At 44.9% G+C, this 24,752-nt stretch overlaps 2 protein-coding genes and 1 pseudogene across 4 annotated transcripts; 2 read left to right on the forward strand and 1 right to left on the reverse strand.

The window, feature by feature from the left end:
• Window positions 1–1,039: 1,039 nt before the first annotated feature.
• Window positions 1,040–5,107, forward strand: LOC127336118 (G-type lectin S-receptor-like serine/threonine-protein kinase B120). The gene is given in 8 exon segments (XM_071826750.1): window positions 1,040–1,118; window positions 1,121–2,318; window positions 3,285–3,383; window positions 3,472–3,653; window positions 3,799–4,009; window positions 4,106–4,343; window positions 4,435–4,585; window positions 4,668–5,107. Coding segments are annotated over 8 exon segments (2,448 nt in total). The 5' UTR covers window positions 1,040–1,052; the 3' UTR covers window positions 4,971–5,107.
• Window positions 5,108–6,033: 926 nt separating this feature from the next.
• On the forward strand, window positions 6,034–11,471 carry LOC127336117 (G-type lectin S-receptor-like serine/threonine-protein kinase B120). Of its 3 annotated transcripts, XM_051362884.2 has the most exons (7): window positions 6,034–7,785; window positions 9,111–9,209; window positions 9,292–9,476; window positions 9,945–10,155; window positions 10,256–10,493; window positions 10,598–10,748; window positions 11,033–11,471. In XM_051362884.2, the coding sequence occupies exons 1-7, from the start codon at window positions 6,465–6,467 to the stop codon at window positions 11,333–11,335; spliced, it is 2,508 nt and encodes an 835-aa protein (XP_051218844.1). In that variant the 5' UTR covers window positions 6,034–6,464; the 3' UTR covers window positions 11,336–11,471. The 3 variants fall into 3 exon arrangements, with proteins under 3 accessions (XP_051218844.1, XP_071682849.1, XP_071682848.1); XM_071826748.1 differs by lacking the exon at window positions 10,598–10,748 and having other exon boundaries at window positions 11,033–11,208; XM_071826747.1 differs by lacking the exon at window positions 11,033–11,471 and having other exon boundaries at window positions 10,587–10,726.
• A 2,997-nt stretch (window positions 11,472–14,468) lies between these two features.
• On the reverse strand, window positions 14,469–22,648 carry LOC127336116 (phytyl ester synthase 1, chloroplastic-like; annotated as a pseudogene).
• Window positions 22,649–24,752: the final 2,104 nt, after the last annotated feature.

The following is a 24,752-nucleotide window of genomic DNA, read 5'->3' on the forward strand; positions in this document are numbered from 1 at the left end:
CCCGAGCTTCACGGAGCCCGTCTCCAGTGCCCTCCGTCGACGCTGTCAAGGAAGCGCAGAAGAGCCGCCTGCCACCATCCTCTAAACCCAGCTCCAGACCATCCATCCATCTGCCAAGGCTGCCGTCGCCGCCCTCAAAGAAGACGACCCCGGACGGCAGACTCCTGTACAGACCTCCGGAACTCCCAGCCGACGCAGGAGCACGCGCCGCCGTGACGGAGACAAGTCCTGAGGACAAAATCCTCCGGCCTGGTCGCCGCAGCCGCCTCGCCGACCAGACCCAGGAAACCCTACCTCGCCTGGCCACTAGACCAACGAGATCCACTAGGCTACAAGCTCTCCGGCGCCGCCCTAAAGAACACCGCCGAGGTGGGGAGCGAGCTGCAGCCACCTTATTTCCCCTCGACGCCGCCTCCACCACCACGACGGCGCCCCAGGGAAGACTACTCCTACTCCTATCTATAGGCCTCAAGCGAAGCCAAGGGGCTCCCCCGTCCTCCCGTCGCCGGAGCGGCGGACGGAGGAGAGGAGAGCCCCCTGGCTCGCCGGCCATCGATGGCGGGAAACCTGTCACCTCCCTCTTCGCTCTTCCGGAGAAACAGAGAAGGGGAACGAAAAGTTAGGAACTAGAGAGACGTGGTTGATGTAACATCTACCGGCCCATGGTAATCAGTACGCGACCACCAGCTTATCTTAGGCCCTTCTGAGCCTTTCCCTTAAAGAAAAAAGATCTTTCGGCTCCGGATGGAGAAAACCACGTACTGGTGTTGTGAACTTTCCTTTGCGCGTCCGTCGCCGTCCTTCAAGACTTGTCGCCTGCTCAGCTGCTCTCCTACTGTCCGGTCGTCTGGCCATTTATGCGCTGTAGTCAAGGTCGACCTTGCCGTCTTGATCAATCACTACTTCACTGGTCCCATTGACTCCAGATTTTTGCCATAATGCATTCCTTCCGTTATACATATTCACCCGCTGCAGAAAAACTATTCCAAATAACCATCCTGCATACATTCCCTTGACACAAGAGGTCAAGAGGACACCAAGGAGGCGGCTTAATGGCTATGCGCTACATTCCCATCTTCATCCTCCTTTTCTTGAGTTCATCCTGCAAATCTGATGATCAGCTCACAATCTCACACACACAAAGCCACTCACCCACGGCGACGTGCTCATCTCCAACGGCGGGGACTTTGCTCTCGGCTTCTTCTCCCCGGCCAGCTCCAACGCCAGCCTGTACCTTGGGATATGGTACAACAACATCCCCGGACCACGCACCATAGTGTGGGTTGCTAACCGAGACAACCCAATCACCAATACTTCATCCCCGATGCTCGCTATCACCAACAGTTCAGACCTGGTGTTGTCGGACTCTCAAGGAGGCACTCCCTGGGCGGTGAAGAACACAATCACCAGCGCTGGAGCTACAGCAGTGCTGCTCGAGGAGGGGAACTTGGTCCTCCAATCACCAAATGGTACGATCACTTGGCAGAGTTTTGATCATCCAACCGACACAGTTCTTCCAAACATGAGATTTTTGTTGAGCTATAAGGCACATGTCGGCATGCGGCTTGTTGCTTGGAAGGGCCCTGATGATCCATCTTCTGGGGACTTCTCATGCAGCGTTGACCCTAGCTCTCCAGACCTTCAATTCTTCACTTGGAACAAGACAGAGCCATATTGCCGCCTTAGTGTGTGGAATGGTAAGTCTGTGGCCGGTGGCACATATCTAACTAACACCAGCTCCATCTTGTATGAAACGGCCGTTGCCTCTGGAGACGAGTACTACCTCACTTACACAATCTCTGACAACTCAACGCTCATGCGTATGATGCTTGACTACACAGGCAAGTTGAAGTATCTAAGTTGGAGTAGTCACACATCATCATGGGCACTCTTCGCAGAACACCCCTCTGCTCCATGCGAACTCTATGCCTCGTGTGGTCCATTCAGTTATTGCGACTTCACTCAGATTACCCCGGCCTGCCAATGCCTTGATGAATTTGAACCTGTCGACAAGATTAATTTTTCTAAAGGATGTCAGCGAAAGCAAGAACTGAAATGCGGCAAGCAAAGTCATTTCGTTCCCTTGTCTGGAATGAAGGTTCCAGACAAGTTCTTGCATATAAGGAACAGGAGCTTGGATGAATGTGCGGCTGAGTGCAGTGGCAACTGCTCGTGCAAGGCTTACGCTTACAGTGACATGAGCAGTGCCGGTGCAATAGCTGACCCTTCGAGGTGCTTGGTTTGGTCAGGGGATCTTATTGATGCTGGGAAGTCAACCTCTGGAGAGAATCTGTACCTCCGCCTTGCCGATTCTTCGGGTATTCCGTATCCCATGCCATTTATTCTCTCTAAGTGTTGTATCGTCAGTTTTACTGGAGTTTTCCACGTGAAGAGCACGTGTTCACAAAATTTACACCAAAAATTATAGAGGAGATGACATTTTTGTTGTGCAAATACATAGATATCAAAAAATGAAGTCATACGAATTTTATACTTATATAGTAGTGACTGATTATACATCATAGTGTGTATATATCTGATTAATTTACACGTTGCATTACTGAATAAAGTTTGAATTTCTAGCCTCCCACAAGAAGTTTCTACACCCAATTCACAAAATCATGGCATTTTTTATATTTAAGGTCCTGTGAGGTGAATCTTTCACCATTGCATTGCTTTGTAATATGTGTATTGAACCCAGAAAAAATGTAATATACCACAAAAAGGATTTTCGAGACAAATCTATTCGAGTATTTGATCTCGATATTTCAAACAAGATCTCTAGTTAAAGTCTTACAAGTTTTCGTCCAAAATGTCATGCTTTCAATGACTGGTGGGACTAATAAAAAAATAGTTTCTGGGAGTTACATGAAAGATCCTTTTGTGTACATAAAACAATAGATTCTTTTAACAATGCAAAACATAGTTTTTATGAATAAAACATTGAGAACCATAGAACTTCCAGCCTAGCTTGACTTTCAAATGTGTACAATTCTTTATAAGGTTTCATGGCTTTAGCTTCACTTCCAGCCATTCTGTTCTTCTTTTCTGCATTGGCAATAGCCAATTATTTATTTAATTGAATGGGTAGAACCAGTAAATCTGAAAGTTCACTGAATATAAAATACCTTTTTTTATGATCGCATCTTTGATTTACCACAAGCCTTGGTAATTTAGGTTCTTAAATTATGAGATATCCATATAAGTACTTACGTAACTTCACAGATCCATCATGGTATGTATACAAGTGAATTCTGAACTTTTGTTTGGTTCAATTTCTGCAGTTAATAAGAAAAGCAGTTCACTACAGATTATACTCCCGATTGTGGCATTGTTGGTGCTACTGACATGCATAGCCCTCGTGGGGGTGTGCAAATACAGAGGTAGAGTAACAAATGTCCTCTTTCTTTCGACATAATTTTACATTACTAGAAGGTAATATTTAAAAAAAATGGATGTCCTAACTAGCAGGTAAATGGAGAAAGAAAGAAAACCAGAAGAAACTGATGTTAGGATACTTTAGCACATCCAAAGAACTCAAGGGTGAAAATACAGAATTTCCATCCGTTAGCTTTCAGGACATCCTTTCAGCAACAAATATTTTTGCTGATTCCAACTTGGTTGGGCGGGGAGGATTTGGCAAAGTTTACAAGGTAATATAAAGTTGTGCTTACAGTAGAACAAGTTGATAGAGAAGGAAACAAGCCTAATTTAACTTCAATTGTTGGTAACTACATATAGGACCTGAAAAGGTTTGTTTCCAATTCTTGTTCAGTTGAAAAATATGCGCTAATGTAGGGAACATTCGAAGGTGGAAATGAGGTTGCTATCAAAAGGCTTAGCCAGAATTCTGGACAAGGTACAGTAGAGTTCAGGAATGAAGTAGTTTTAATTGCCAAACTGCAGCACAGAAACCTAGTGAGACTTCTTGGTTGCTGTATTCATGGGGATGAGAAGTTACTGATCTACGAATACCTACCTAACAAAAGCTTGGATTCCTACCTTTTCGGTATGTACTTTTGCTGATCACACCTCAAAATTTTCTTTACATCAACCAAAATGATACTCGTGATGACTAGTTTCATTTTCATATTGATCATGAAAGATGGTGTACGGAAACATGTGCTTGATTGGTTGACACGATTCAAAATAATTAAAGGAATAGCAAGAGGCATTCTTTATCTCCATCAAGATTCAAGATTAACAATAATTCACAGAGATCTCAAAGCAAGCAACATCTTGTTGGACAAAGAAATGACTCCCAAAATTTCAGATTTTGGTATGGCAAGAATATTTGGTGCTAACCAGAACCAAGCAAATACTAACCGGGTCGTTGGGACATAGTAAGCAATCCTTATAGCCTTAACACTTTTGTTTATATGGCATGGTGTAGTATATTTCATTTGCTTACCTGTTGTTGATTGTTTTAAACAGTGGTTATATGTCGCCTGAATATGCGATGCGAGGTGCCTTTTCTGTAAAATCAGACACTTATAGCTTCGGTGTCCTTCTCCTGGAGATCATCAGTGGCTTGAAGATCAGCTCACCTCAGCTCCTAGCCAACTTTTCTAGCCTGATCACCTATGTAAGTATTGCATGATACACGAAACTATCAATCCCTTCCATTCCCCCGGCATACTGTATGGTTACACCGTTCTATTGATCAGGCGTGGAGATTATGGGAAGATGAAAAGGCAACTGAACTGGTGGACTGTTCAGTTGTTGCAAGCTGCCCACTTCATGAAGTTCTACGGTGCATTCATGTGGGACTCTTGTGTGTTCAAGATCATCCCAATGATAGGCCACTAATGTCATCGGTTATGAATATGATCGAGAATGAAAACGCACTTCTTCCGACTCCAAAACAACCTATATATTTTGCTGAAAGTAACTATGAAGGTGCAGAAGCAAGAGAGAGCATGGAGAACTCCGTGAATGAAATGAGTATCACCACACTTGAGGGCCGTTAGATGTTGTATAACTTAGTGTGTGCGGATTTTAGTATAGCTGAACTTAACTTTTCGTAGGTGGTTGTAATATTCGTGATTTTGTTGTATGAGAAATCTGTGAATAATAGCTGGCGAGCCGCCGCGGAGCCTGGTCGATACGACCAACTGTATTTTCTTTTTGTTATCTCGTACAAGAAACCAACCATGTTGGAATGCCCCACTGAATATGATTATAAGTTTCAAGCAAGTGTTCTAAAGTTTGGTTGCCTCGACACTGTATATTTCTGAAGCATTACAAAATATTGTACTGTAATCATAATAAATTCCTGTACCCAACTGATTCATCAAAAAACTACACTGAAATTCCATATGCCCCTGGGATTTTGCAGATCAAGTAAATAACCTAGCCAAATTAAGTTCAGCGGAGAGACCCAAATGCGTATTGCTAGGTGTACCTTGGCTCAAGCTGGTGTGGCTTCAACGCCTCAGTGAGCCGGTCAACGCCACCGCACAGCCGGAACTGGCTCCGAGGCCGCTTCCTCCGAGCCGTGGCCGACGCAGCATGCGGCGATGCGCCGCGCCGCCGTCCGCTCCTCTTCTCTCGTCGGCGCTTTCCACTTCTCTCTCTCAAAAGAATGGCAACTGTACCACTCAGTAGGCCTTGGCCCATTATTTCCGGTTCTTAAAACAAGTGCTCACGGATATAGTAAAGCCCAAGTTTGCGAAGGAACCCAGGAAAGGAAGCCCATATTGAGCTCTCATTACTTCGGTTCGTGCCCTCAAAAAAAACTTTGGCTGCACGGATTCCTCAACCAAATCCGCCGATGCCTCGGTCTCGTCGAGCAATCCGGGCGCGAATGGAGGAGCTACGGCGTCGCTCCGGGTTCCAATCGACCATGCCGTCCGTGGTAGTCTGCAGCGGCATGCGTTTCTCGCGGTGGACACTGCCCTGTCCGGCGGCGGCAGCGGCCGCGGCATCGTCGGCAGGGGATTTGTTACTTTGTTACGCATGGAGGACGCCGTGAAACTCAATCAGTCGGCCACTATTCTACGACAAGCGCCGCGTCGGTACCGCGAGGTTTCCTCTGCCGCACTCTCCAATCTGAATGCCTAGTAATGCTTCTCTTTTTTCTTGCGGCTGCAGCGATGTTGGAGACTCTGTAGTCAGTCCTCTCATGCTTGGTCTAAGTGATTAAGTCAATGCTGTCTCTATCCACTATTATTACTCTTCCATTATTGATAGTATCTGCGATTTCGATTCCACGTTCACTCCCTGCAGACGAAAGATGAAGAAGACGGCCTTACGGGTCAAGTCTTGCATTACCCTTTTCATTCTCCCTGTTTCTTGATTTCATTCTGCAAATCTTTTGTAGCAACAGTTTTTCTTTGCGTGTGACCAAGTCCATAATGATGACTTCATCCATTATATTAGTCTCAGAACTCTGGATCATCAGTTTTCCGTTGTCTCCCTGAACTACGAGTCAGTTCTCTGCAGACCAATTCTTCCAAACAACCATGCCACCCACTTTGCTATATCCTAGCAGGAAAACGAAGAAAACGGCCTTAATTCCTGTTTTCATTTCCATCTTCCTGTTTCTGAGTTCATTCTGCAAACCTGATGACCAGCTCACACATGCAAAGCCACTCACCCGAGGCGACATACTCATCTCCAAAGGTGGGGACTTTGCTCTCGGCTTCTTTTCCCCCAGCAGCTCCAACAACAGCTTTTACCTTGGGATATGGTACCACAACCTCACCGGACCACGCACCGTCGTGTGGACCGCCAACCGAGACAACCCAATCACCACACCCTCATCTCCGATTCTCACCATTACAAATAGTTTTGACCTGGTGTTGTCAGACTCTGAAGGCCGCAATATTTGGATGACAACAAGGAATATCACTGCTGGTTCGGTTGGAGGTGGAGATGGAGCTGGAGCTTACGCAGTGCTACTCAACTCAGGGAACTTTGTTCTCCGGTCGCCGAATGGCGTGGACATATGGCAGAGCTTTGATCACCCAACTGACACACTACTTCCAACCATGAGATTTTTGGTGAGCTACAAGGCAAAAGTCGTTGGGCGCCTTGTTGCTTGGAAGGGCCAGGATGACCCGTCCTCTGGAGACTTCTCATGCAGCGGCGACCCTAGCTCACCGACCCTTCAGAGTTTGATTTTGCATGGCACCGTGCCATATTACCGCAGCAACGTCTTGAACGGGGTGTCGGTGTCCGGTGGCACATATCTAAGCAATGTCAGCTCCATTGTGTATGAAATGGCCATCAACGTCGGGGATGAATTCTACTACATGTTCACTGTCTCTGATGGCTTACCGGCTACGCGTTTGATGCTTGACTACACGGGCACACTGAGGTCTCTAAGCTGGAACTACCAATTATCGTCATGGAAAGTCATTTCTGAGAGTCCCAAAGCTTCTTGCGACATCTATGGCTGGTGTGGTTCGTTCAGCTACTGCGACCTCACTGATACCGTCCCAACATGCAAGTGCCTCGATGGATTTGAGCCTGACAATCTTAACTTTTCAAGTTGTCGGAGAACACAAGAACTGAAATGCGGTAAGCAAAGTAAGTTTGTGACCTTGCCTGGCATGAAGGTCCCTGATAAGTTCTTGCATATAAAGAACAGAAGTTTCGATGAGTGCATGGCCGAATGTAACAGAAACTGCTCATGTACGGCATATGCTTACGCCAACTTGAGCAGTGCCGGTGCAGAAGCTGACCCAACAAGATGCTTGATTTGGATAGGGAATCTGATCGACACGGGGAAGTCCGTTAACTATGGCGAGAACCTATACCTTCGCCTTGCAGAGTCTACTGGTATGCACTATTCCATTCTACCTTTTTGTACATAATGTGACATGAAGCTGCATTTGTGGAAAACAAAATTATGCTTAAGTAGCATGCACATCAACTTATTAAAATCAATATTTCCTTCACCACTTTGGGCATATGACATCGCAATTTCTCATAATGCAAACTCCGTAGAAACTATGTTTGAAATTTTTGAAAAGCTCCCAAAAGTATGGTATGTTAGAAAGGTGATGTTCCATGAACATGTGAAAGTTGAAGTTCAAACTTATAATAATATTCTAAGAGGTAAGGAAAAAAGTCGCGCATGAACAGCGATGTTGTAATGTTTCTTACTATTCATTGTTGGGTTTGTTTTTCATACCTCCAAACTAAATTTTGTTTAATATTGAAATTTTACATGTTGATAGAGCATCACCTCATCATGATAGCTGAAGTTATATTAGTCACAGTAACTAGTATATCTGATTAATTTGCACGTCACCTTCACATGATGTATTACATATTTACACTGCACTCAAAACATAACTTTTACTATTATTTTGTACTATAATATACGTGTTAACCCAGCATAACTGAGATTAATTCGCTAAAAGCGACTTTCAAGAATAATCTAGAAGTATATGTTGAATAAACTTAGTGTTTCTGTTAGGTGCCGAAATTTTCAGTTTCGTCACTTAGAATAGATAGTCGTTTTAGTTGGCTATTACCCCGTTTGTTTTTCTGCTGTTCTGATCGTGTATTGTGTGAGAAAAGCATAGTTCTAGGATCATCGTGGACCATGCTTCAGGTTGTGGGATGGCACGACCTAGTCGGTAGCGTAGCGATCTCCACAGCACGCTTTCGTAATCTCTCCGAATAAAAGGGAAAGACAAAAGATGTAGTAGAATTAGAACGCTGCACAAAACCTCTCGTGTTCTGATTTTGATCTTAAGGATAACATTATCTTTTTTTGTATCCAATCCAAATATTTCAAACAATATTAGTAGTTGAAGTTTACATGATGTTTTGCTAAGATAAACAATTCCACTTCTAGTCTTGAATTTTCAAATGCATTGACAATTATTTTCAGAGTTGATGTCTTAGCCTTTTCCATAAAGTATCAGCCAGTTACTGTTTTTTCTTGCGTTGGCAATAGCCAGTTAAATTTTGAGTACAAGCATAGTGCATGACCACATACTTATTTGAGATGGTCAGATCGTTGGTTTAACACAAGCACTGGTAGTTAGGGTTCTCAAACTACGGTAGTATAGGAAATTAATTAGATTGACATATCCGTCCTAGTATGCATATGCAAGTAAATCTCAAACTTCTGATTGGTTGCATTTCTGCAGTTAACAAGAAGAGCAGTTCACTAAAGATTGTGATCTCGATTATAGCATTCCTGCTGCTACCGACATGCATAGCCCTTGTCTGGACCTACAAGTACAGAGGTAGAGTAACATGTATCCTCTTGTTTTTGGCATATGCCATTATTTCAAGAGTTAATAAAATAAATGGATCTCCCAACAACAGGCGGCAAATGGAAAAAGAAGGAAAGCCAGAAGAAACTAATGCGTCGATACTTTAGTACATCCAACGAATTTGAAGCTGAAAATGCAGAATTTTCATTTGTTAGCTATGAAGACATACTTTCAGCAACAAAACATTTCGCTGATTCCAACTTGCTTGGATGGGGAGGTTTTGGCAAAGTTTATAAGGTAAAAGAGAGTAGTACTTACAGTAGAACATGCTTTTGATACGAAAAGAAACAAACCTGTTTACCCTTCTTCTTGATTATTTTTTGTGGCCTCCCTTCTTCTTGTTAACTAACCTATTATTATTCCTGTTATTCTTATTATTACACTAATTATTTTATTATTGTTTCTAACCGTATACTGTGCTGACCCATAAATAATATATCTCGAAGTGGATGAAAATTTAGTGAAACATGTCCTTGTTGATGCACATTGTTCAAAATCAGCGTGGTTTAGGATGAGTTGGTGATTTTCACTAGTTTTAATATTTTAGGGTACAAGGGGAACAATTTTCTATTTAAAAATATATATGCTGGCTTAACGTTGAAGGGGTTAAAGTTCACTTATTCGTGTGAAAGGGTACCTATAGTCTGTAAGAGTTGTTTGTTTCTAAGTCTTAAGGTTCAATCAAAAAAGTATGTGCTCATGTAGGGCACATTGGAAGGTCGATATGATGTTGCAGTCAAAAGGCTCAGTAAGGGTTCTGGACAAGGTACAACGGAGTTCAAAAATGAAGTAGTTCTAATTGCCAAGTTGCAGCACAAGAACCTTGTCAGACTTCTTGGTTGTTGCATTCGGGAAGATGAGAAGTTACTTGTCTACGAATACTTACCTAACAAAAGTTTGGATGCCTTTCTGTTTGGTATGTGCTTGTTCTTTGATCATATAATGTTAAATTCTACGTTGAACAAATTGATATGCATGATGACTAACCTTGTTTCATATTTGATATATAATGAAAGATGATGCACGCAAACACACGCTCAATTGGCCTACACGGTTCAAAATAATTAAAGGAATAGCAAGAGGCCTTCTTTATCTCCACCAGGATTCAAGATTAACAATAATTCACAGAGATCTCAAAGCAAGCAACATCCTTCTGGACGCAGAAATGACTCCCAAAATTTCAGATTTTGGTATGGCAAGAATCTTTGGTGCAAACCAGAATCATGCAAACACTAAGAGGATTGTTGGGACATAGTAAGTACTTACTGACCTAACAAACCCTTATGACAGCAATTATTTTTGGTTTAATATAATTTATTTTATTCATAACTTGCTGACTGCCTGAAGGTTTTTAACAGTGGTTACATGTCGCCTGAATATGCGATGGGAGGTACCTTTTCTGTGAAAACAGACACTTATAGTTTCGGCGTTCTTCTCTTGGAGATTGTTAGTGGCTTGAAGATCACTTCACCTCAGCTCAAAACAAACTTTTGTAGCCTTATAACTTATGTAAGTATTCTGAAACACGTGTAATTACCATCTACACACCCAACCACCACTAAGGGTGTGCAAAAATGGTTTAACCATAAACCGTGGAAAGCGTTTAGCATCCCCCTTGTTCATTTTCTTTCAGAGATGCAGATGGGGGGGTGCAAAACAAGTAAAAAAATCTGAACTACGGTCTGGATGTTTTGTGTTCAAACTGCTTTTGCACAGCCTTAACAACCACCAAAGCTGCAGTCTCACAAAAATATTTATCAACTTGATCATGACTTCATTATTCTATTGACTAGGCGTGGAGATTATGGGAAGGTGGAGAAGCAACTGAACTGGTGGACTCTTCAATTGTTTCAAGCTGCCCACTTCATCAAGTTCTGCTTTGCATTCATGTGGGACTCTTGTGTGTTCAAGACCATCCTAATGATAGGCCAGATATGTCATCCGTTATGCTTATGTTAGAGAATGAAAATGCGCTGCTTCCAGCCCCAAAGCAACCTGCATATTATGCTCTCAGTAATTCTGAAGGTGGAGAAGCAATAGAGATCATACAGAACTCCGTGAATGCAATGAGTATCACAACACTTGAGGGTCGTTAGGTATTGTGTAACATAGTGTTTGTGGATTTTAGTTAGCTAGGTGTATGCATTATGATTTACTGAACACAAAAAAAAAACATATGCATAGCTGGTTGTAATATTTTTGAGTTTATTATATGAGAGCAACTTTTAATGATAGAGGTGGGGCCACCGTCGAGGTAAGGAAGCACACACCCTGCTAAAACCCTGTCCCAGTTGATACGCCCACCTGAATTTTTCCATGAAACCATCCATGTTGGAATGCCCCGCTGAATATGATAGTAACCTTCTAGCTAGTCTTCTACAGTTTGATCACCTTCAACCTGTATGTCTGATGTTTCCAAAACATCGCTAACAATCGTAATAATCATTGAGTCGTGCAACTATGTCACACGGTATTCAGTTCATAAAACAAGAATTGCACATACACTGAAATTCGAAATGCCCCCATGAGCTTTCGCATCTCTAAGTTTAGAGCAGAAACCCAAAATCACAGTGCTAGTACCTTGGCTCGAGCCAAGACTATGAAGACCATGTAGTGTCAAATCGCCTTGATTAACTTGGATTCAATGCCTCAAGTGGATCGGTCAACGTAGAGCATGAGCTGACAGCCTCAGTGCTACTACGCCGCCACGGCCTGAGCATGTTCACCTCCACCAGTTCACCACGGATCGTCCGTCGACGCTTTCCTCTTCTCTCGAAAGAATGGCAATTAAGTGTTTTTAGGGGAAAAGAATAGCAAATTGGCAATTAAGGGGAAAGCCCATTCACCATTACCCTAAAACAAGAAAATTTTGACTGCCGCGATATCTCGATTTCGTCCTTCAATTCTCGGGCGAGAATGGAGGAGCTACGGCGGTTTCCAATCGACCATGCCATACAACTCAGGCACGGATAGGAATTCCGTAACCAGTTTTCCGTAGGTCTAGGATTATCGCTCACAGTGGCAGCAGGTTTATTTGTGGTGTCCCTATGATTGGGGATCACCTCAGTGATCGAATTGGAAGGGGAATTGGGAAATTTGGGGTGAGGGAAGCAGCCAAATTAGGTGAGAGGAGCAAATAGAGGGTGAGAATTCAATTTCATGAGCTTGGAGATGCGCTCATAACCAGTCACCCCCCGACCTCTCCCTCGCGTCGCCCCTCCAGGCGACCGGGGGGGAAACCCTAAACCCGCCGCCGCCGCCTCCCCCCTCCCCCTCCTCTCCCCTCGTCGCCCCCGGAGGCGGCCGCCGGCAAGGCCGTGCGACGCCGGTGATGGGGGTGGCGGGGATCTCTCCTCCGGCCCCCCGTGCGCTGCTGTAGGGAGGACGACGGCCGCGCGGGGGTGGCCTCCGCCGCTGTGCGAGGTCGGCCGATTCCCCTCGTTCCCCTCTCCGGCGTGGCCTTGCCGGTGCTAGGAGGTGGTGGCCGGGGCTTGTTGGCCTACGTCGACCGGTGAGGGCCGGGACTCCGAGGCGGCGGCCCTGGGCGATGGGTGGGGCACCGCCGGCACGACGACGGGCGGCGGTGCCGATCTTGCGGTCCTCTTCCTTCGGCCGCGCGGGCGGTGAAGGGGCGGCGGGTGTGGGCGTGGTGTGGAGGTCGCCCCGATGGGCCTCTGGTACCAGATCTGAAGATGGTGGCTCCCCCTCCTGCGGTGCTCGTCGCACCTCCCCGGCCCCGGACTGCCTCCGGTGGCTGCGGGGTGTGGCCGGATGTGGGCTCTGGACCGGGGGAAACCCTTGGCCGACGGTGGCGGCCGCGACGTCGACGACGCTGACGGCGCCGTTCTCCTTCCTGAAGGCGACATCGAGGTGATATCCCCTCCCTCCCTGCCCTATCTATCTCGGGCGAAAACCCAAAGCTTTGGCTTGGACGGTGGCGGCGCTCGGGTGGTGCCGTTCCCTCGTTGGAGGCGCCGTTTTGAGATAGTGGGTTTGGGTGGATGAGCTCGGCGGAGGTTGGTATGCATCGTCTTCGCCTACTCCTGGCAGCTTGGTCCGGTTTGGTGGTTTTTGCTACGGGTGGCTTTGATGTTCGTGGGTGACGGCGCGGCGAGGCGAGTGCTCGGAGTCTTTCTCCATGGCGGTAACTTCCATTATCCATGCGTGCTCAGGGAGAGCGATCTACCTCCGAGCAGTGCACGGTGCCCTCCGAACCGGGGCGAGAAAGCAGGGAGCTTTCTTTGGAGGTGGAAACGGATGGTGCCCGGGCTTTGCTTGGCCTCTGGAGGTTGACGACGATGCGGTTCCCTCTATGGCGGTCTTCTTCACCAGCTTCGACGCCTCTCTAGTTAGATCACAAGACTGGACATTGGTCTCGGAGCTCAAGCTGTGTTGCACTCCTTTTCTTGTTTCGCTTGTAGTTTTCGGTTCCTGTTAGCTGGTTTTCAGCATCTTGTATCATCTTGCCGGCAACGGCCTTATTAATTTAAGGCAGGGCTACGGCCTTCTCTTTAAAAAAAAAAAGAATTCAATTTCATTTCCATACTCAACATGCCAGGTTCGGTACAAAGGACTCCCCTTTTACAACAGCGAAGGATAACTACAAGTGGGGCCCGCAGGTCCACCACTGCCAGCTCATTGATCACCATCTTGGAGGTTACTCCTGACCCTCGTCCAGCTCGACCTGGACCTCGTTGTCCACCAGCGGCGATCCCTTTGTAGGCGCAGGTGTGACATTATTATGCTGCAAAAGAAGACCGCGAGCGTCCGCTCCCACGTCGTGAAGCCAGTAAACACCACTATGCCACGACATTCGACGGGACGGTACCACGAGGTTTCCCCTGTCTAAGTGACCAGGGTCATGCTTGGTGTAAGTGACCAAGGCCATGCTGTCTTAATCCGCTCTTCCATTATTGATGTGCGATGGTTGTCCAATTTCAGTTTTAGGTTCACTACTTGCAGCTGAATTGCTCTGAAGAACTACACACGCGTGGTTTCTGCGAGATGAAGAAAGACGGCCTTACAGGCAAGTCTTGCACTTCCATTTCTCATTGTTGTTCCCTGACATTTGTCTCATGCTCTCTCCGTGTCTTAGAAAGTGTTTAGATACATCCAAATTCGGAAATAAAATACTCCCTCAATCACTAAATACTTGTCGCGGAGTTAACCAAAATATAGGCTAAAACATATCTAAATTCATTAAACCTGCGACAAGTATTGAGAGCCAAAGGGAGTACTGCTAGATTTCCAAACCAGAGGGAATCACCACCTTACTACGAGACTACATCCACATCAAGTTTTCACGGTTCGAAAGTAGGCACTTGAGCAGAAGCACCCCAAATTGCCTGGTACAATGTGCGCGATACTATGCTCCGGTAAGGATCTTCTTCTCTCTTCCTCTTGAGATAGGAAATTAAGTTCTCCACTTCCGATTTCGTGTGCAAATACAGATCGTTTGCTTGCTTGTTGTCACTCACGAGGTTGTCCATTCCTCTTGTCTCGATTGGCTTGCCGAAGAGGAAGTAAAGTCGACCTGGTACTTTAGGGAGAAAGACAGGCACATGCAAGGCCTGATTTTCATCCTCTCCGGTGACAGTTGCCCTGAAATGAAGTTATCCCTAACTGTAGCTGAGCATAGGTTGTGTTGAGAAGGTATTGTGACAGAGATACTTGATTGTTTCCTTCCGTTGAAAACCAGGCAGGATAATAGAAATCTGACCTTACACTTGGAAGATCTTGATTGAATGATTTTATCCCGTCTCTAAGATAGGGCATGTTCTTTTGATCATTGTAATCCAAAACTAGCTGCAAAAGGAACAAAGAATAATAAAAAATGTTCTCTCTTTAAAAAGGATACATACATGCAATGTGTACTTTCCCTAATAAAAATAAAAACGACAGTGATCATCACAACATGGAACATTGCTCTAACTACAATATGAAGATGAAACTTTATCAAAAACAATCTAAACCATGAAAAGAAAAAGTACTAACAACTTGTTCCTTTAGTTGGTTCAGTGTACAAAGGCATATAATGATATACCTCTATGAAGTCATCTTCTCCGACGCAACCAAATGGTATGATAGTAACTCCAAACCGGGCTGCCATCCTTACAAATTCTGGTTTTTCTGGCCAAAATAACTGGTAGCCTTCACCCTGCACACTTAACATATTAAGCAGTATATTTAAAAGATAACTGATCTGCATAGTGGGGAAACACACCTTTCGATGTAAAGCTTCTCGAACACCACCCGGATAGAGGACAACAAATTCTTTATTCTCAAACAGCTTATACATATTGGTTGGACTGATCGGTACGGCACCGTGCACAGAGAATGAATCAAACAAAGAGAATTCCTGGCGCAATGTCCCAAAATGTTCAGAAAAGAGTAACTGGTTGGACAATACTCGGATAATAGTTTTTTTTCTCTTTTAAGAACCCCTCAACAATTGAAGTCTTCTCCAATGCCAAAAGTTGGTGATAACCCACAAACAAGGTAGGGCCTTTGTCAGGAACACCACTGAGGCCACGAACAATTTTTCCATTCTCCAAAGTAGAAAACATGACTGTGTGCTCAGTAACTGATGCAATGCTCTGAACAAGAGTTTCAGCTGATTAGTAAATGATCTTTGAGGTAGATTATATCTTTGAGGAACTGGATACTTACTTGTAATCTTTGCCGATTGTTTTCTTGAACTCACTAAATGTAGGTGGAAGGAAATCGATCATGACATCCCGTTTTCTGCCACGGCGGTATAAGTTGACCCCTTTTATCACTGTTAACAAATTGAAGTCATACTCCTGTGTAAGGACATGGAAATGGAAGGATTATTGTACAGGACAGTCCAAAAGGTAATAGTTGTACTTGTTGACGTGTATAAAGTAGATTGCCTAGCCCTTTCCATCAGTTCGGACTTTTGGTTCAAGTGGCTAGTGCATGAAGCTTAACATGGTATCAGAGCCCTAGGTCTCGAGTTCAAATCCTGGCTTTCACAATTTATTCTAAAAAAATCCCCGCAGGTTTAAGTGGCTAGTGCATGAAGCTTAACAGTACTTTTCTTGTCGTTTGAAATAGGAATTTAACATAAAACGGTCAATTGCAAGCATAGAATTTATACTGAAACATATATCGCAAGCATGATATTACGTACCATGAGTAGATTATGACCTTGGTTCCTAAAGTGCCTAAGTTTGCAATTTTTCAGGGCAACATATCCTATGCATCTGGGGCTTCTGTGCATCCATCCATCCACCACTCTCCGATTTAAATCGCACGCAGGAGATGGATATTGTGATTATTTTACACTTACACGCCCGCTGGACCCGTAAGCTACTAAAATCTTTGTAAATAAACCCATCCAATCGTTTAGGTCAGAACTAGATCGTACAGTTCCGCGACGGCGGGGGCGGAGAACTTCGGTGGTTGCCACCGCTCTGCACACCACCCGCTTTCCGTGGCCACCCCGGGCCGCTCAAGCGGGGCTGTGTGGTTGCCGAATGCCGACTCGTCGTCATCCTCCCCGTTGTGTGGTAGTGGATCAATCGACATTTGTGCTACCAGCTGTTGCCATCCTGTGATCTATTACTCGTATTGCAACGAATACACGCATGTGCTACGCATGAGCAGCTGTATGTACAAGCACGTAAGGTTGTATCCATGCATGTTGCAAGCCCTTCATGGTCATGGAGCCGTTGATGGTCGCCGCCGGCCGGATTCGTCGTCGTCGCCGCCGGCATGACCGCCGCAGACTGCCGCGTTGGGAACTTCAGTGGTCTCCAGTCGCCACCGCTCTCCGCGCCATCTGCTTTCCCCTGCCGGCTGCCGCCGCCGGCCGCTGCAAGCTGCGCTGTGTGGTCGCCGACTCGCCGTCAGACTCCGTTCAATCTACGAAGGAAAACCGATCCAGGGGTTTATTTGGAATGATACGCTATCATAGTTTCTAGGCGCGCGTGTAAATGCAAATTTAGTCACGTTTAGCAGTTGCGCGTGTGATTTGGATCAGACGGCCAGGCATGGATGGATGCACGGATGCACAAGAGGCCCGGATGCATAGGATATGTTGCCATTTTTCAGTGTTTTAAAGAGTTCGTATGCTTCTCCAAGCTTAACAGTACTTTTCTTGTCGTTTGAAATAGGAATTTAACATAAAATGGTCAATTGAAAGCATAGAATTTATACTGAAACATATATCGCAAGCATGATATTACGTACCATGAGTAGATTATGACCTTGGTTCCTAAAGTGCCTAAGTTTGCAATTTTTCAGTGTTTTAAAGAGTTCGTATGCTTCTCCACTTGGTAGTAGATTTTTTTTTTTTTTTTTTTTTTTGAAACTAGGCAAGAGACTTGCCATTCATTGATATAGGAGAAGAGAATGGCCAGTTTATGAGGGAAACTAGCCGAAAACCGATACAACACAACACAACACGCCGACCCCGGGGCCGCGCACCACACGAGCCGACGGCCTAGCCACCCTAGTGGCCAAGGCCGACACCCTAAAAACACCTCAAAACGCGACAAGGCGGAGGCAAAACACGGAGCCGCCGCTCCGACAACCACGCCGACCCCCGGGGCCGCGCACCACCTAGCCGAAGACAAGCCGAAGACGAAACCGACTGGACAGACAACGCGAACAACAAACTTGCAGTGAGGGCCTCCACAGTGATGCCTCCAACGAGGGGAGCGACGTCCAAGAGCGCTGCCATCACCGGCAACGGCCGAGGCCGGTGCAGGGTTTTCACCCGGAACACACCGAAACTGAAGACGTGTTCGCCTGACCGCCGAGTCGAGGGATCCAAACCGCTCGTCGACGCCGACAACCAACTCGCTCCACAGCTCCCTCCGGCCGACGGAGCAACCAAGGCGAGGACCCCAGCAGGCAACACGACACGGGAAAGTGTCGCCCTCGCCCGATCCCACGAGGAATCAGGGTTTCCCCTGGAGCACCCGGGCGGAGGCGCAAGAACACCACCTCGACGACGCCTCCAAGGAGGTCACGACGCCAAAAAAGGCGCCGCCGCCGTCGGTTCCAGCCGCAGCCAGAACAAGACTTTCGCCCGGCAGAGAGTCGCAACCTCACACCCGCCGCAAAGGGCCGGCCAGACCACCATCACCACCCGGCGCGCCGACACCGCGCCACAGCCACCACCACCACCACCAATCCAGAGAGCTCCGCGAGCACGACCGACACCCACCGCACCTCGCGGAGATGAGAGGCCGGGCAGCACAGCATGCGGCCGACAGAGCACCGCCAAGGAGCACCGTAGGCGCCGCCGGAACGCCACGAAGGAGGGGGCGCCGAACAAACACCGAAGCGGAGACTCGAAGATGAACGCCAACGTCCGCAGGCCAGAGCTCCCCGGACCAGCCGCCGCACCGCGGCGCACCACCGGCCGACCCGCCGCATCTCGCACAGCCCCGCCGCCAGCACCGCCAAGGTGCCCAGCAGCAGGCGCGACGAGACGCGCAACCCGCGCTTGCAGCCGCCGGGGCCAGCTCCGCGGCCCGCCAAAGCCCATCTGGACCCGAACCGAAGAGCACAAACGGACTGCAGAGGCGCCACGGTCGCGAGGGAGCCGAGCACGGCAGCCGGCGTCGAAAGGCGCTCGTCGCCAGGAGACCATGACCCCACGCCGCCGCCTTGCCGTCGAAACCACGCCGCCGCCACCGGAGAGCCCCTCCACCGACAAGCGCATGGAGAAAAACGCCCCGCCGCCACCATCACCGGCCACCGCCTGGAGCTATTGTCCGGCGTGACCTCCGGCGGCGGCGAGGATGGGGGATGAGGGAGAGGTCTGGAGCCGGCGGCGCGGTCGCCCCCGAGTCGCCTAAAAGCAGGCGACGCGAGGGCCTTTGGCTGTGTTTACGGTAGTAGATTCTCATTGCCACTGAATTGAAATATACTTTAGTGTAAGATCAAATTTGTCAATGTTGCAACTCAACAGGTACTAGGAATAAATAGGGTGTGATACTCTTATGAAAACAAAAGGCACCTGGCAAGAAGTAGAACTTCCGCTTGTATCGCATGAAGACGCGAATTGGCATATGCTGCACCAGACATAAGAGGCCTGAGCTTCCATACAACATTATCCATTCGTAAGACATCTCCACTTCCCTGGAAAAGAATAGGCACTCGTCATGTAAACTAAATCTAATTTATTTTTGCTGTGTTATCTATCCCAAGAATCAAACCGAAATTATCTAGCTTGTCTCATCTTTCATTACCTATTACAGCCATGAAGTTGCACTTCAGAGTTTAGGTTGGTGTTGAATTTTTTATTATTATTGATGAAGGGAATTTCCAAAAGCTAAAAATATTCTTTACAGTATTTACAGTCGACATTATTGAACCATTATTTCCACAAAAATAACAGATTGATATAAAATATAGTAGATGATAACTTACAGAAATTAAATTTAGCATAGATTGAAGATTGTCCGAAAACTTTTGCAGGGCCTCCTGAAGAGAATGATCATTTTGAAAGCTCACCATTGCCATCTTAAATGGTTCACCTATTTCAAGTAGGATATTTTCTTATATTTAGGAGGATATGAACATCTGAAAAAAAAAAACTACATGAGAGTACCTGAAATATAGTGGCACACCGGTCTTTGTATATCCAATATTTATCATGAGCTCTATCGAAAAGGTACCTTAACCATAAAGTGTGACAGCCGACACACATATAACTGTAGCCTACTCAAATATTATGAACTGCCATATATAAACCAACTATTCAGCCTATTAAACAAAAGAAATATTCCACATGACACATCGGAGTATCGGACTGTACCAAGGACGATGTGGCAAATGTTATTCAAACTTGGTTAGCCATTCCAGCCTCTTGGCTCCATTTTCCATCATCTCCTGGAGTTAAGTACATTGCGGGATGGCACATGACCGCATCCAATTGGTACTATGGTGACTTATATAATGGTGAGTGAGTCTTTGTAAAATATTAGACATTGTTTTTGCGAATTAAAAATATCAGACACTATGTGTGTGCACACAATGTGAATTCAATTTTTAAAATTTTAATTACTCTATGTTGATTGTAAGGAATGCACTGAGTGAACGTATTTGATTACCCTTGCAACAAAGAATGGCTCACTATGCTAGAAAAAAAATAATGTTTTAGATGAACCAACCAAGATAATTTCCTGAAAACACATAGGCGTAAAAAAAATCTAGTATTTTCCAACCGGAATCAGTAATGGAGTATCACAAATAGTTCATATTCAGAAACCCATTTTTACAAAGGGTTCTCGGTGAGATGATGTTTATGAATTATGATGTTTACCACATCACCAATGATTTCCATCAAAATCAACGTTGATCTGTCTTAGACTTTGCCTGGCAAAATAATGGAAACACTAATGGCATATAGATGGACTATAATTCACAATTTCCATATGAGTCTAGTGACAAATCCATCTGTCATGCTTTAACTATTTCTTGGTCATGAACTATAAGTCACAATCTTTTCACAAATAACTCGGCAATCCTAGGTGATGCTTTCCAATATCACTAACTCAAAAAGAAGACCACTTAGTAATCCTTCATGATAGTGTTTTAGAACCTTCCATGAGAGGTAAATGCTCAACATAACAAACTGTTTTTACAACATAAGTTCTAAATTTATTATGACGGAATCCACCACACATACTGAAAGTAACATTGTCATAAAAATAGCTTGTCTTTGAATTATCTCATTTTCATAAATTAGACAATATGTGGGTATAGCACATAGCATAGCATAAGAATCTACTTATACAAAAGAGAGTAATTAGTAAGTTGAGAGGAATCTACCAATCAAATATCTCAGAAGTTGTGAATGAGTAACTGAAAGGTTGCTTGGCATCAATTCCAAAAGAGGCAGTATTGCTTTTACCGGAGTTCTCGCAAATGACGTTGCTGAAATAGCAGATTGAGGTATATTGCAAGTATCCTCTCAAATCAAAGTGGACATAAGATATTCACTTGCCTGGATTTATTAGTATGAGAACCAAATCAATTTTGGGATTGCAAGCTGCCGCTGAAATTGCCAAGCATCCACCAAGAGAATCTCCAATCACAAATATTGGTCTATTTGGTGATAAAGCGTGCTCATATTTGATATGTTACTCAACAATTTGTAGTAGCCCTGTATGCGTTCAATTAAATAGCCATCACTGAACTTACAAAGGTGGTTCCTGTTATTAGCGTTTTAAGGGCTACAACATGGAAGCAAAAAATGTTGAAATTACGAATACATACTATCTTATCTAAATATTCCCAGGTAATTCACCGAAACTGTCTCATCCTCGGCATACATAGAGCTCACAGCTAGAAAAAATTATATTATAGGATAGCATTTAATCTGAATTAGCATTAGGTATTGTTTATCTTTGATTTCAGAACAGAACCATGCCTGCTTATGATTTAAAAAATCTCTATATTACTCAGGTAAAATTGTAAAGTACATAGAAACGCCAAGCTAATGCGAATAATACCGTCCGAAATTTAAGCCATATATATGTGTACCTCCAAATGGTGTGCGATCGCTTACTGCTATGTGTAAGCAGCGCACCTCAAATACCCTGTGGATGAAAAAGAAGAATAAAATAAATTGGCCAGTATATCATTCTCCTCAATGATTTTCCAATAGACCAAAGAATATCACAATACATGTCTCTTTGAGATTTGAGTATGCAAGTATAATATATGTAAAATATACACAGATAGACACGGTAATATGTACTGTGGATGTACGATAGTACCCACATGCCCAAAGATTTGTGATGCAAAATGAGCTCCATTCCAACACCATCTGTTCCTGCAGTACAGGTAATTAGAAAATATCATTATGCTGCCAGCAGAAGAAATGACTAAACAATGCACTTTTGAGTATTTATTTATTTGATCTACTGGCAGTACCAAAGCTGTTTTGATATTTGAGATTTGGACCAACGTCACCAACCTGGCAGGAACAGAAGCAGGGGTGCGTTGTCAACGACCGGCCGGCCGCACTCCACGGGACTGAACCACCGAGGTGGCCCGCCGTCGTCTTTGGGCATGTCCCTCACAGCTTCCACGTAATCCTTCACGGTGACGCTTCCGAACCCATCATCACAAAGAACTTCTAATCCGGTCTTCTCCTGCTTCTTCTTCTTCCTCCTCCTCTTGCTACTCTCCTGGTTCTTGTCCCAATTTACTTCTTCGACGGAGCTCGCACGGAAAGGAAACTGGGTATGCCGTCCAACATACTGGCCAACCGGATTAACACCAAAGGGGCGCAGAATGGTGTGGGGGAAAATGAACATTGTGGAGAAACTTGAACGTAAGCATAGAACTGGGTTTGAGAAACTGATTTATTTGTAGACTGGCGAGGAAAGGACTGAAATAAGTGGAACAGGGTACTGAAGGGAGAAGAACGAGACACATTGTTTGTGAAATTTTACGCATCAGCCAACACCTCTCTCTATCTCTCTCTCATGTGTGCAGTTTTTCCTGATCTATCTTCTTCTAGAAGATTGGGAAAAATTAAAATTCCGAATTTTCGAAATTTGAATCCCTGCAAGTTAAATTATTTGATTTTTTTGCTGAAAGATATAAATTGTCGATTTGTTGAAATTTTTAAATTTTCCAAAAGATGAAATACCAAAAGGTTTCCCAAAATTAAAATTTTCAAAAACATGGTTTCCAAATTTACGAAAGTTTACGACGAATGAATATTTTGCCTTAAAGAAAGAAAACGATACAAAATAAGTGCAGCGCCTGTGGATTCTTGGGATAACTTCGATTTAACTGGCCTTGGATCCTCTGATTTAAATAAGTGAGTTCCGACTCACTAACATCTGTTAAATCGTGTTGTGACATTTGACCAGAGGCACATGTTTCTTAAAATTTCTTGATGATTGTCTCCTTGAGGTCCTTGCGCTGCTTGTTTGTCCTCTAGGTCAACTGGCTCTGAACTTTTCAAGCTGGCCTGCACTTATTGTTCTTTCTTGTAATGGAGACTCCAAATCATTTTAAGCAGATTTCAAGTTACATGAAAATCGCACTAAGTTGTGAGCTGTGAATATGAAATGCTATTTCAGGCCCTGTCTTTTTTTGCAATGGAGACTCCAAATGAACAAAAAGGTTCAGAAACATGATTGTACGCGACACGTTCTAATATTTAAAAGCCGAGCCCTGAACTACATGCATGAAAATATGAAATGGATCATCAGCAGTAAACCCAGCTATCTCTAAAAGGTAGAAACCTTCACGACAACGGCGAATTTTCAAAATTTGAATCCCTGCAAGTTAAATTATTTGATTTTTGCTGAAAGTTATAAATTGTCAATTTGTTGAAAGTTTAAAAAAAATCAAAAGTTTGAAATACCATAAGGTTTCCAAAAATTCAAAATTCTAAAATTTGGTTCTCGAATTCCCGAAAGTTTACAAAAAATGAATATTTTGAAATACCATAAGGCAATATTTCAGCCTATGTTTTTTTGTGTTGGAGACTCCACATGAACAAAATAAAGTACTTTATTGTACACGACACACTCTAATATCTAAAAACCGAGGTGCATGCATGAAAATATGAAATGGCTCATCGCACGAAACCCAGCTAGCTCCAAAAGGTAGAAGCATCGACGTCGACGGCGACGGCGACAGCGCCACTGCGTATCGGCTATCCCGCACTCACACTGCAACAGAAATTGCAGCTGGAGGACAGATAGCTCTTGTCACGCTCGCAAGGCGTCGATCGGTACGCACTTAGAGCATCTCCGGCTGCGTCCCCAAAGCGTCTGCAAACCGTGTCAGATTGAGCGTTTGGGGGACGTGTTTTGTTCGTGCCGTCTTTGGAGGACGTCGCTCCCCAGCCGCGTCCCCCAAACGCCGCCCCCAAACATTTAAAATACTTCTTTTTAACACAGAACCATTTATCAAATATAGCATATGAATAAAAATGTTTGCGAGGATTGTTTTCAAATTAAATTACAACAAACAATAAAACAAGTAAACAAATATAATAAATAGGGGTAGATGCTACATCAAGGTGCCACGGTATTTTCTTTGATCCTCCACAAATGCTCAACGAGATCAGCTTGAAGTTGCTCATGCACATTGCTGTCACCGATCTCTACGTGCATGGCGAGAAAATCAGCAAAATCTGCAGGCAACTCATGATCAACATCCGCAAGAGGGCCTTCACACTCATAGGGACCAACATGTGACCTAGCATGATTCTTGCGGTCATCCTCGATGATCATGTTGTGCATGATCACACAAGCCTGCATCACCTCCCACATTTGATCGTGAGACCAGCTGTCGAGGGTGCTCCTCGGCAATGCCTTCCGATAGGGGCTTACGGTTGATGGAATCCTGCAAGCTGACACGAGACATCAGTTCACAGACAAGCGGGGAGAGCGATTTACCCAAGTTCGGGGCCCTCGATGAGGTAAAACCCTTACGTCCTGCCTGTCTGTTCTTGATTATGATGATAATGGGTTACAATGGGGTGCCGAATAGTTCAGCTGA

Source organism: Lolium perenne, chromosome 2 (genome assembly GCF_019359855.2).
Source record: "Lolium perenne isolate Kyuss_39 chromosome 2, Kyuss_2.0, whole genome shotgun sequence".
NCBI lineage: Eukaryota > Viridiplantae > Streptophyta > Magnoliopsida > Poales > Poaceae > Lolium > Lolium perenne.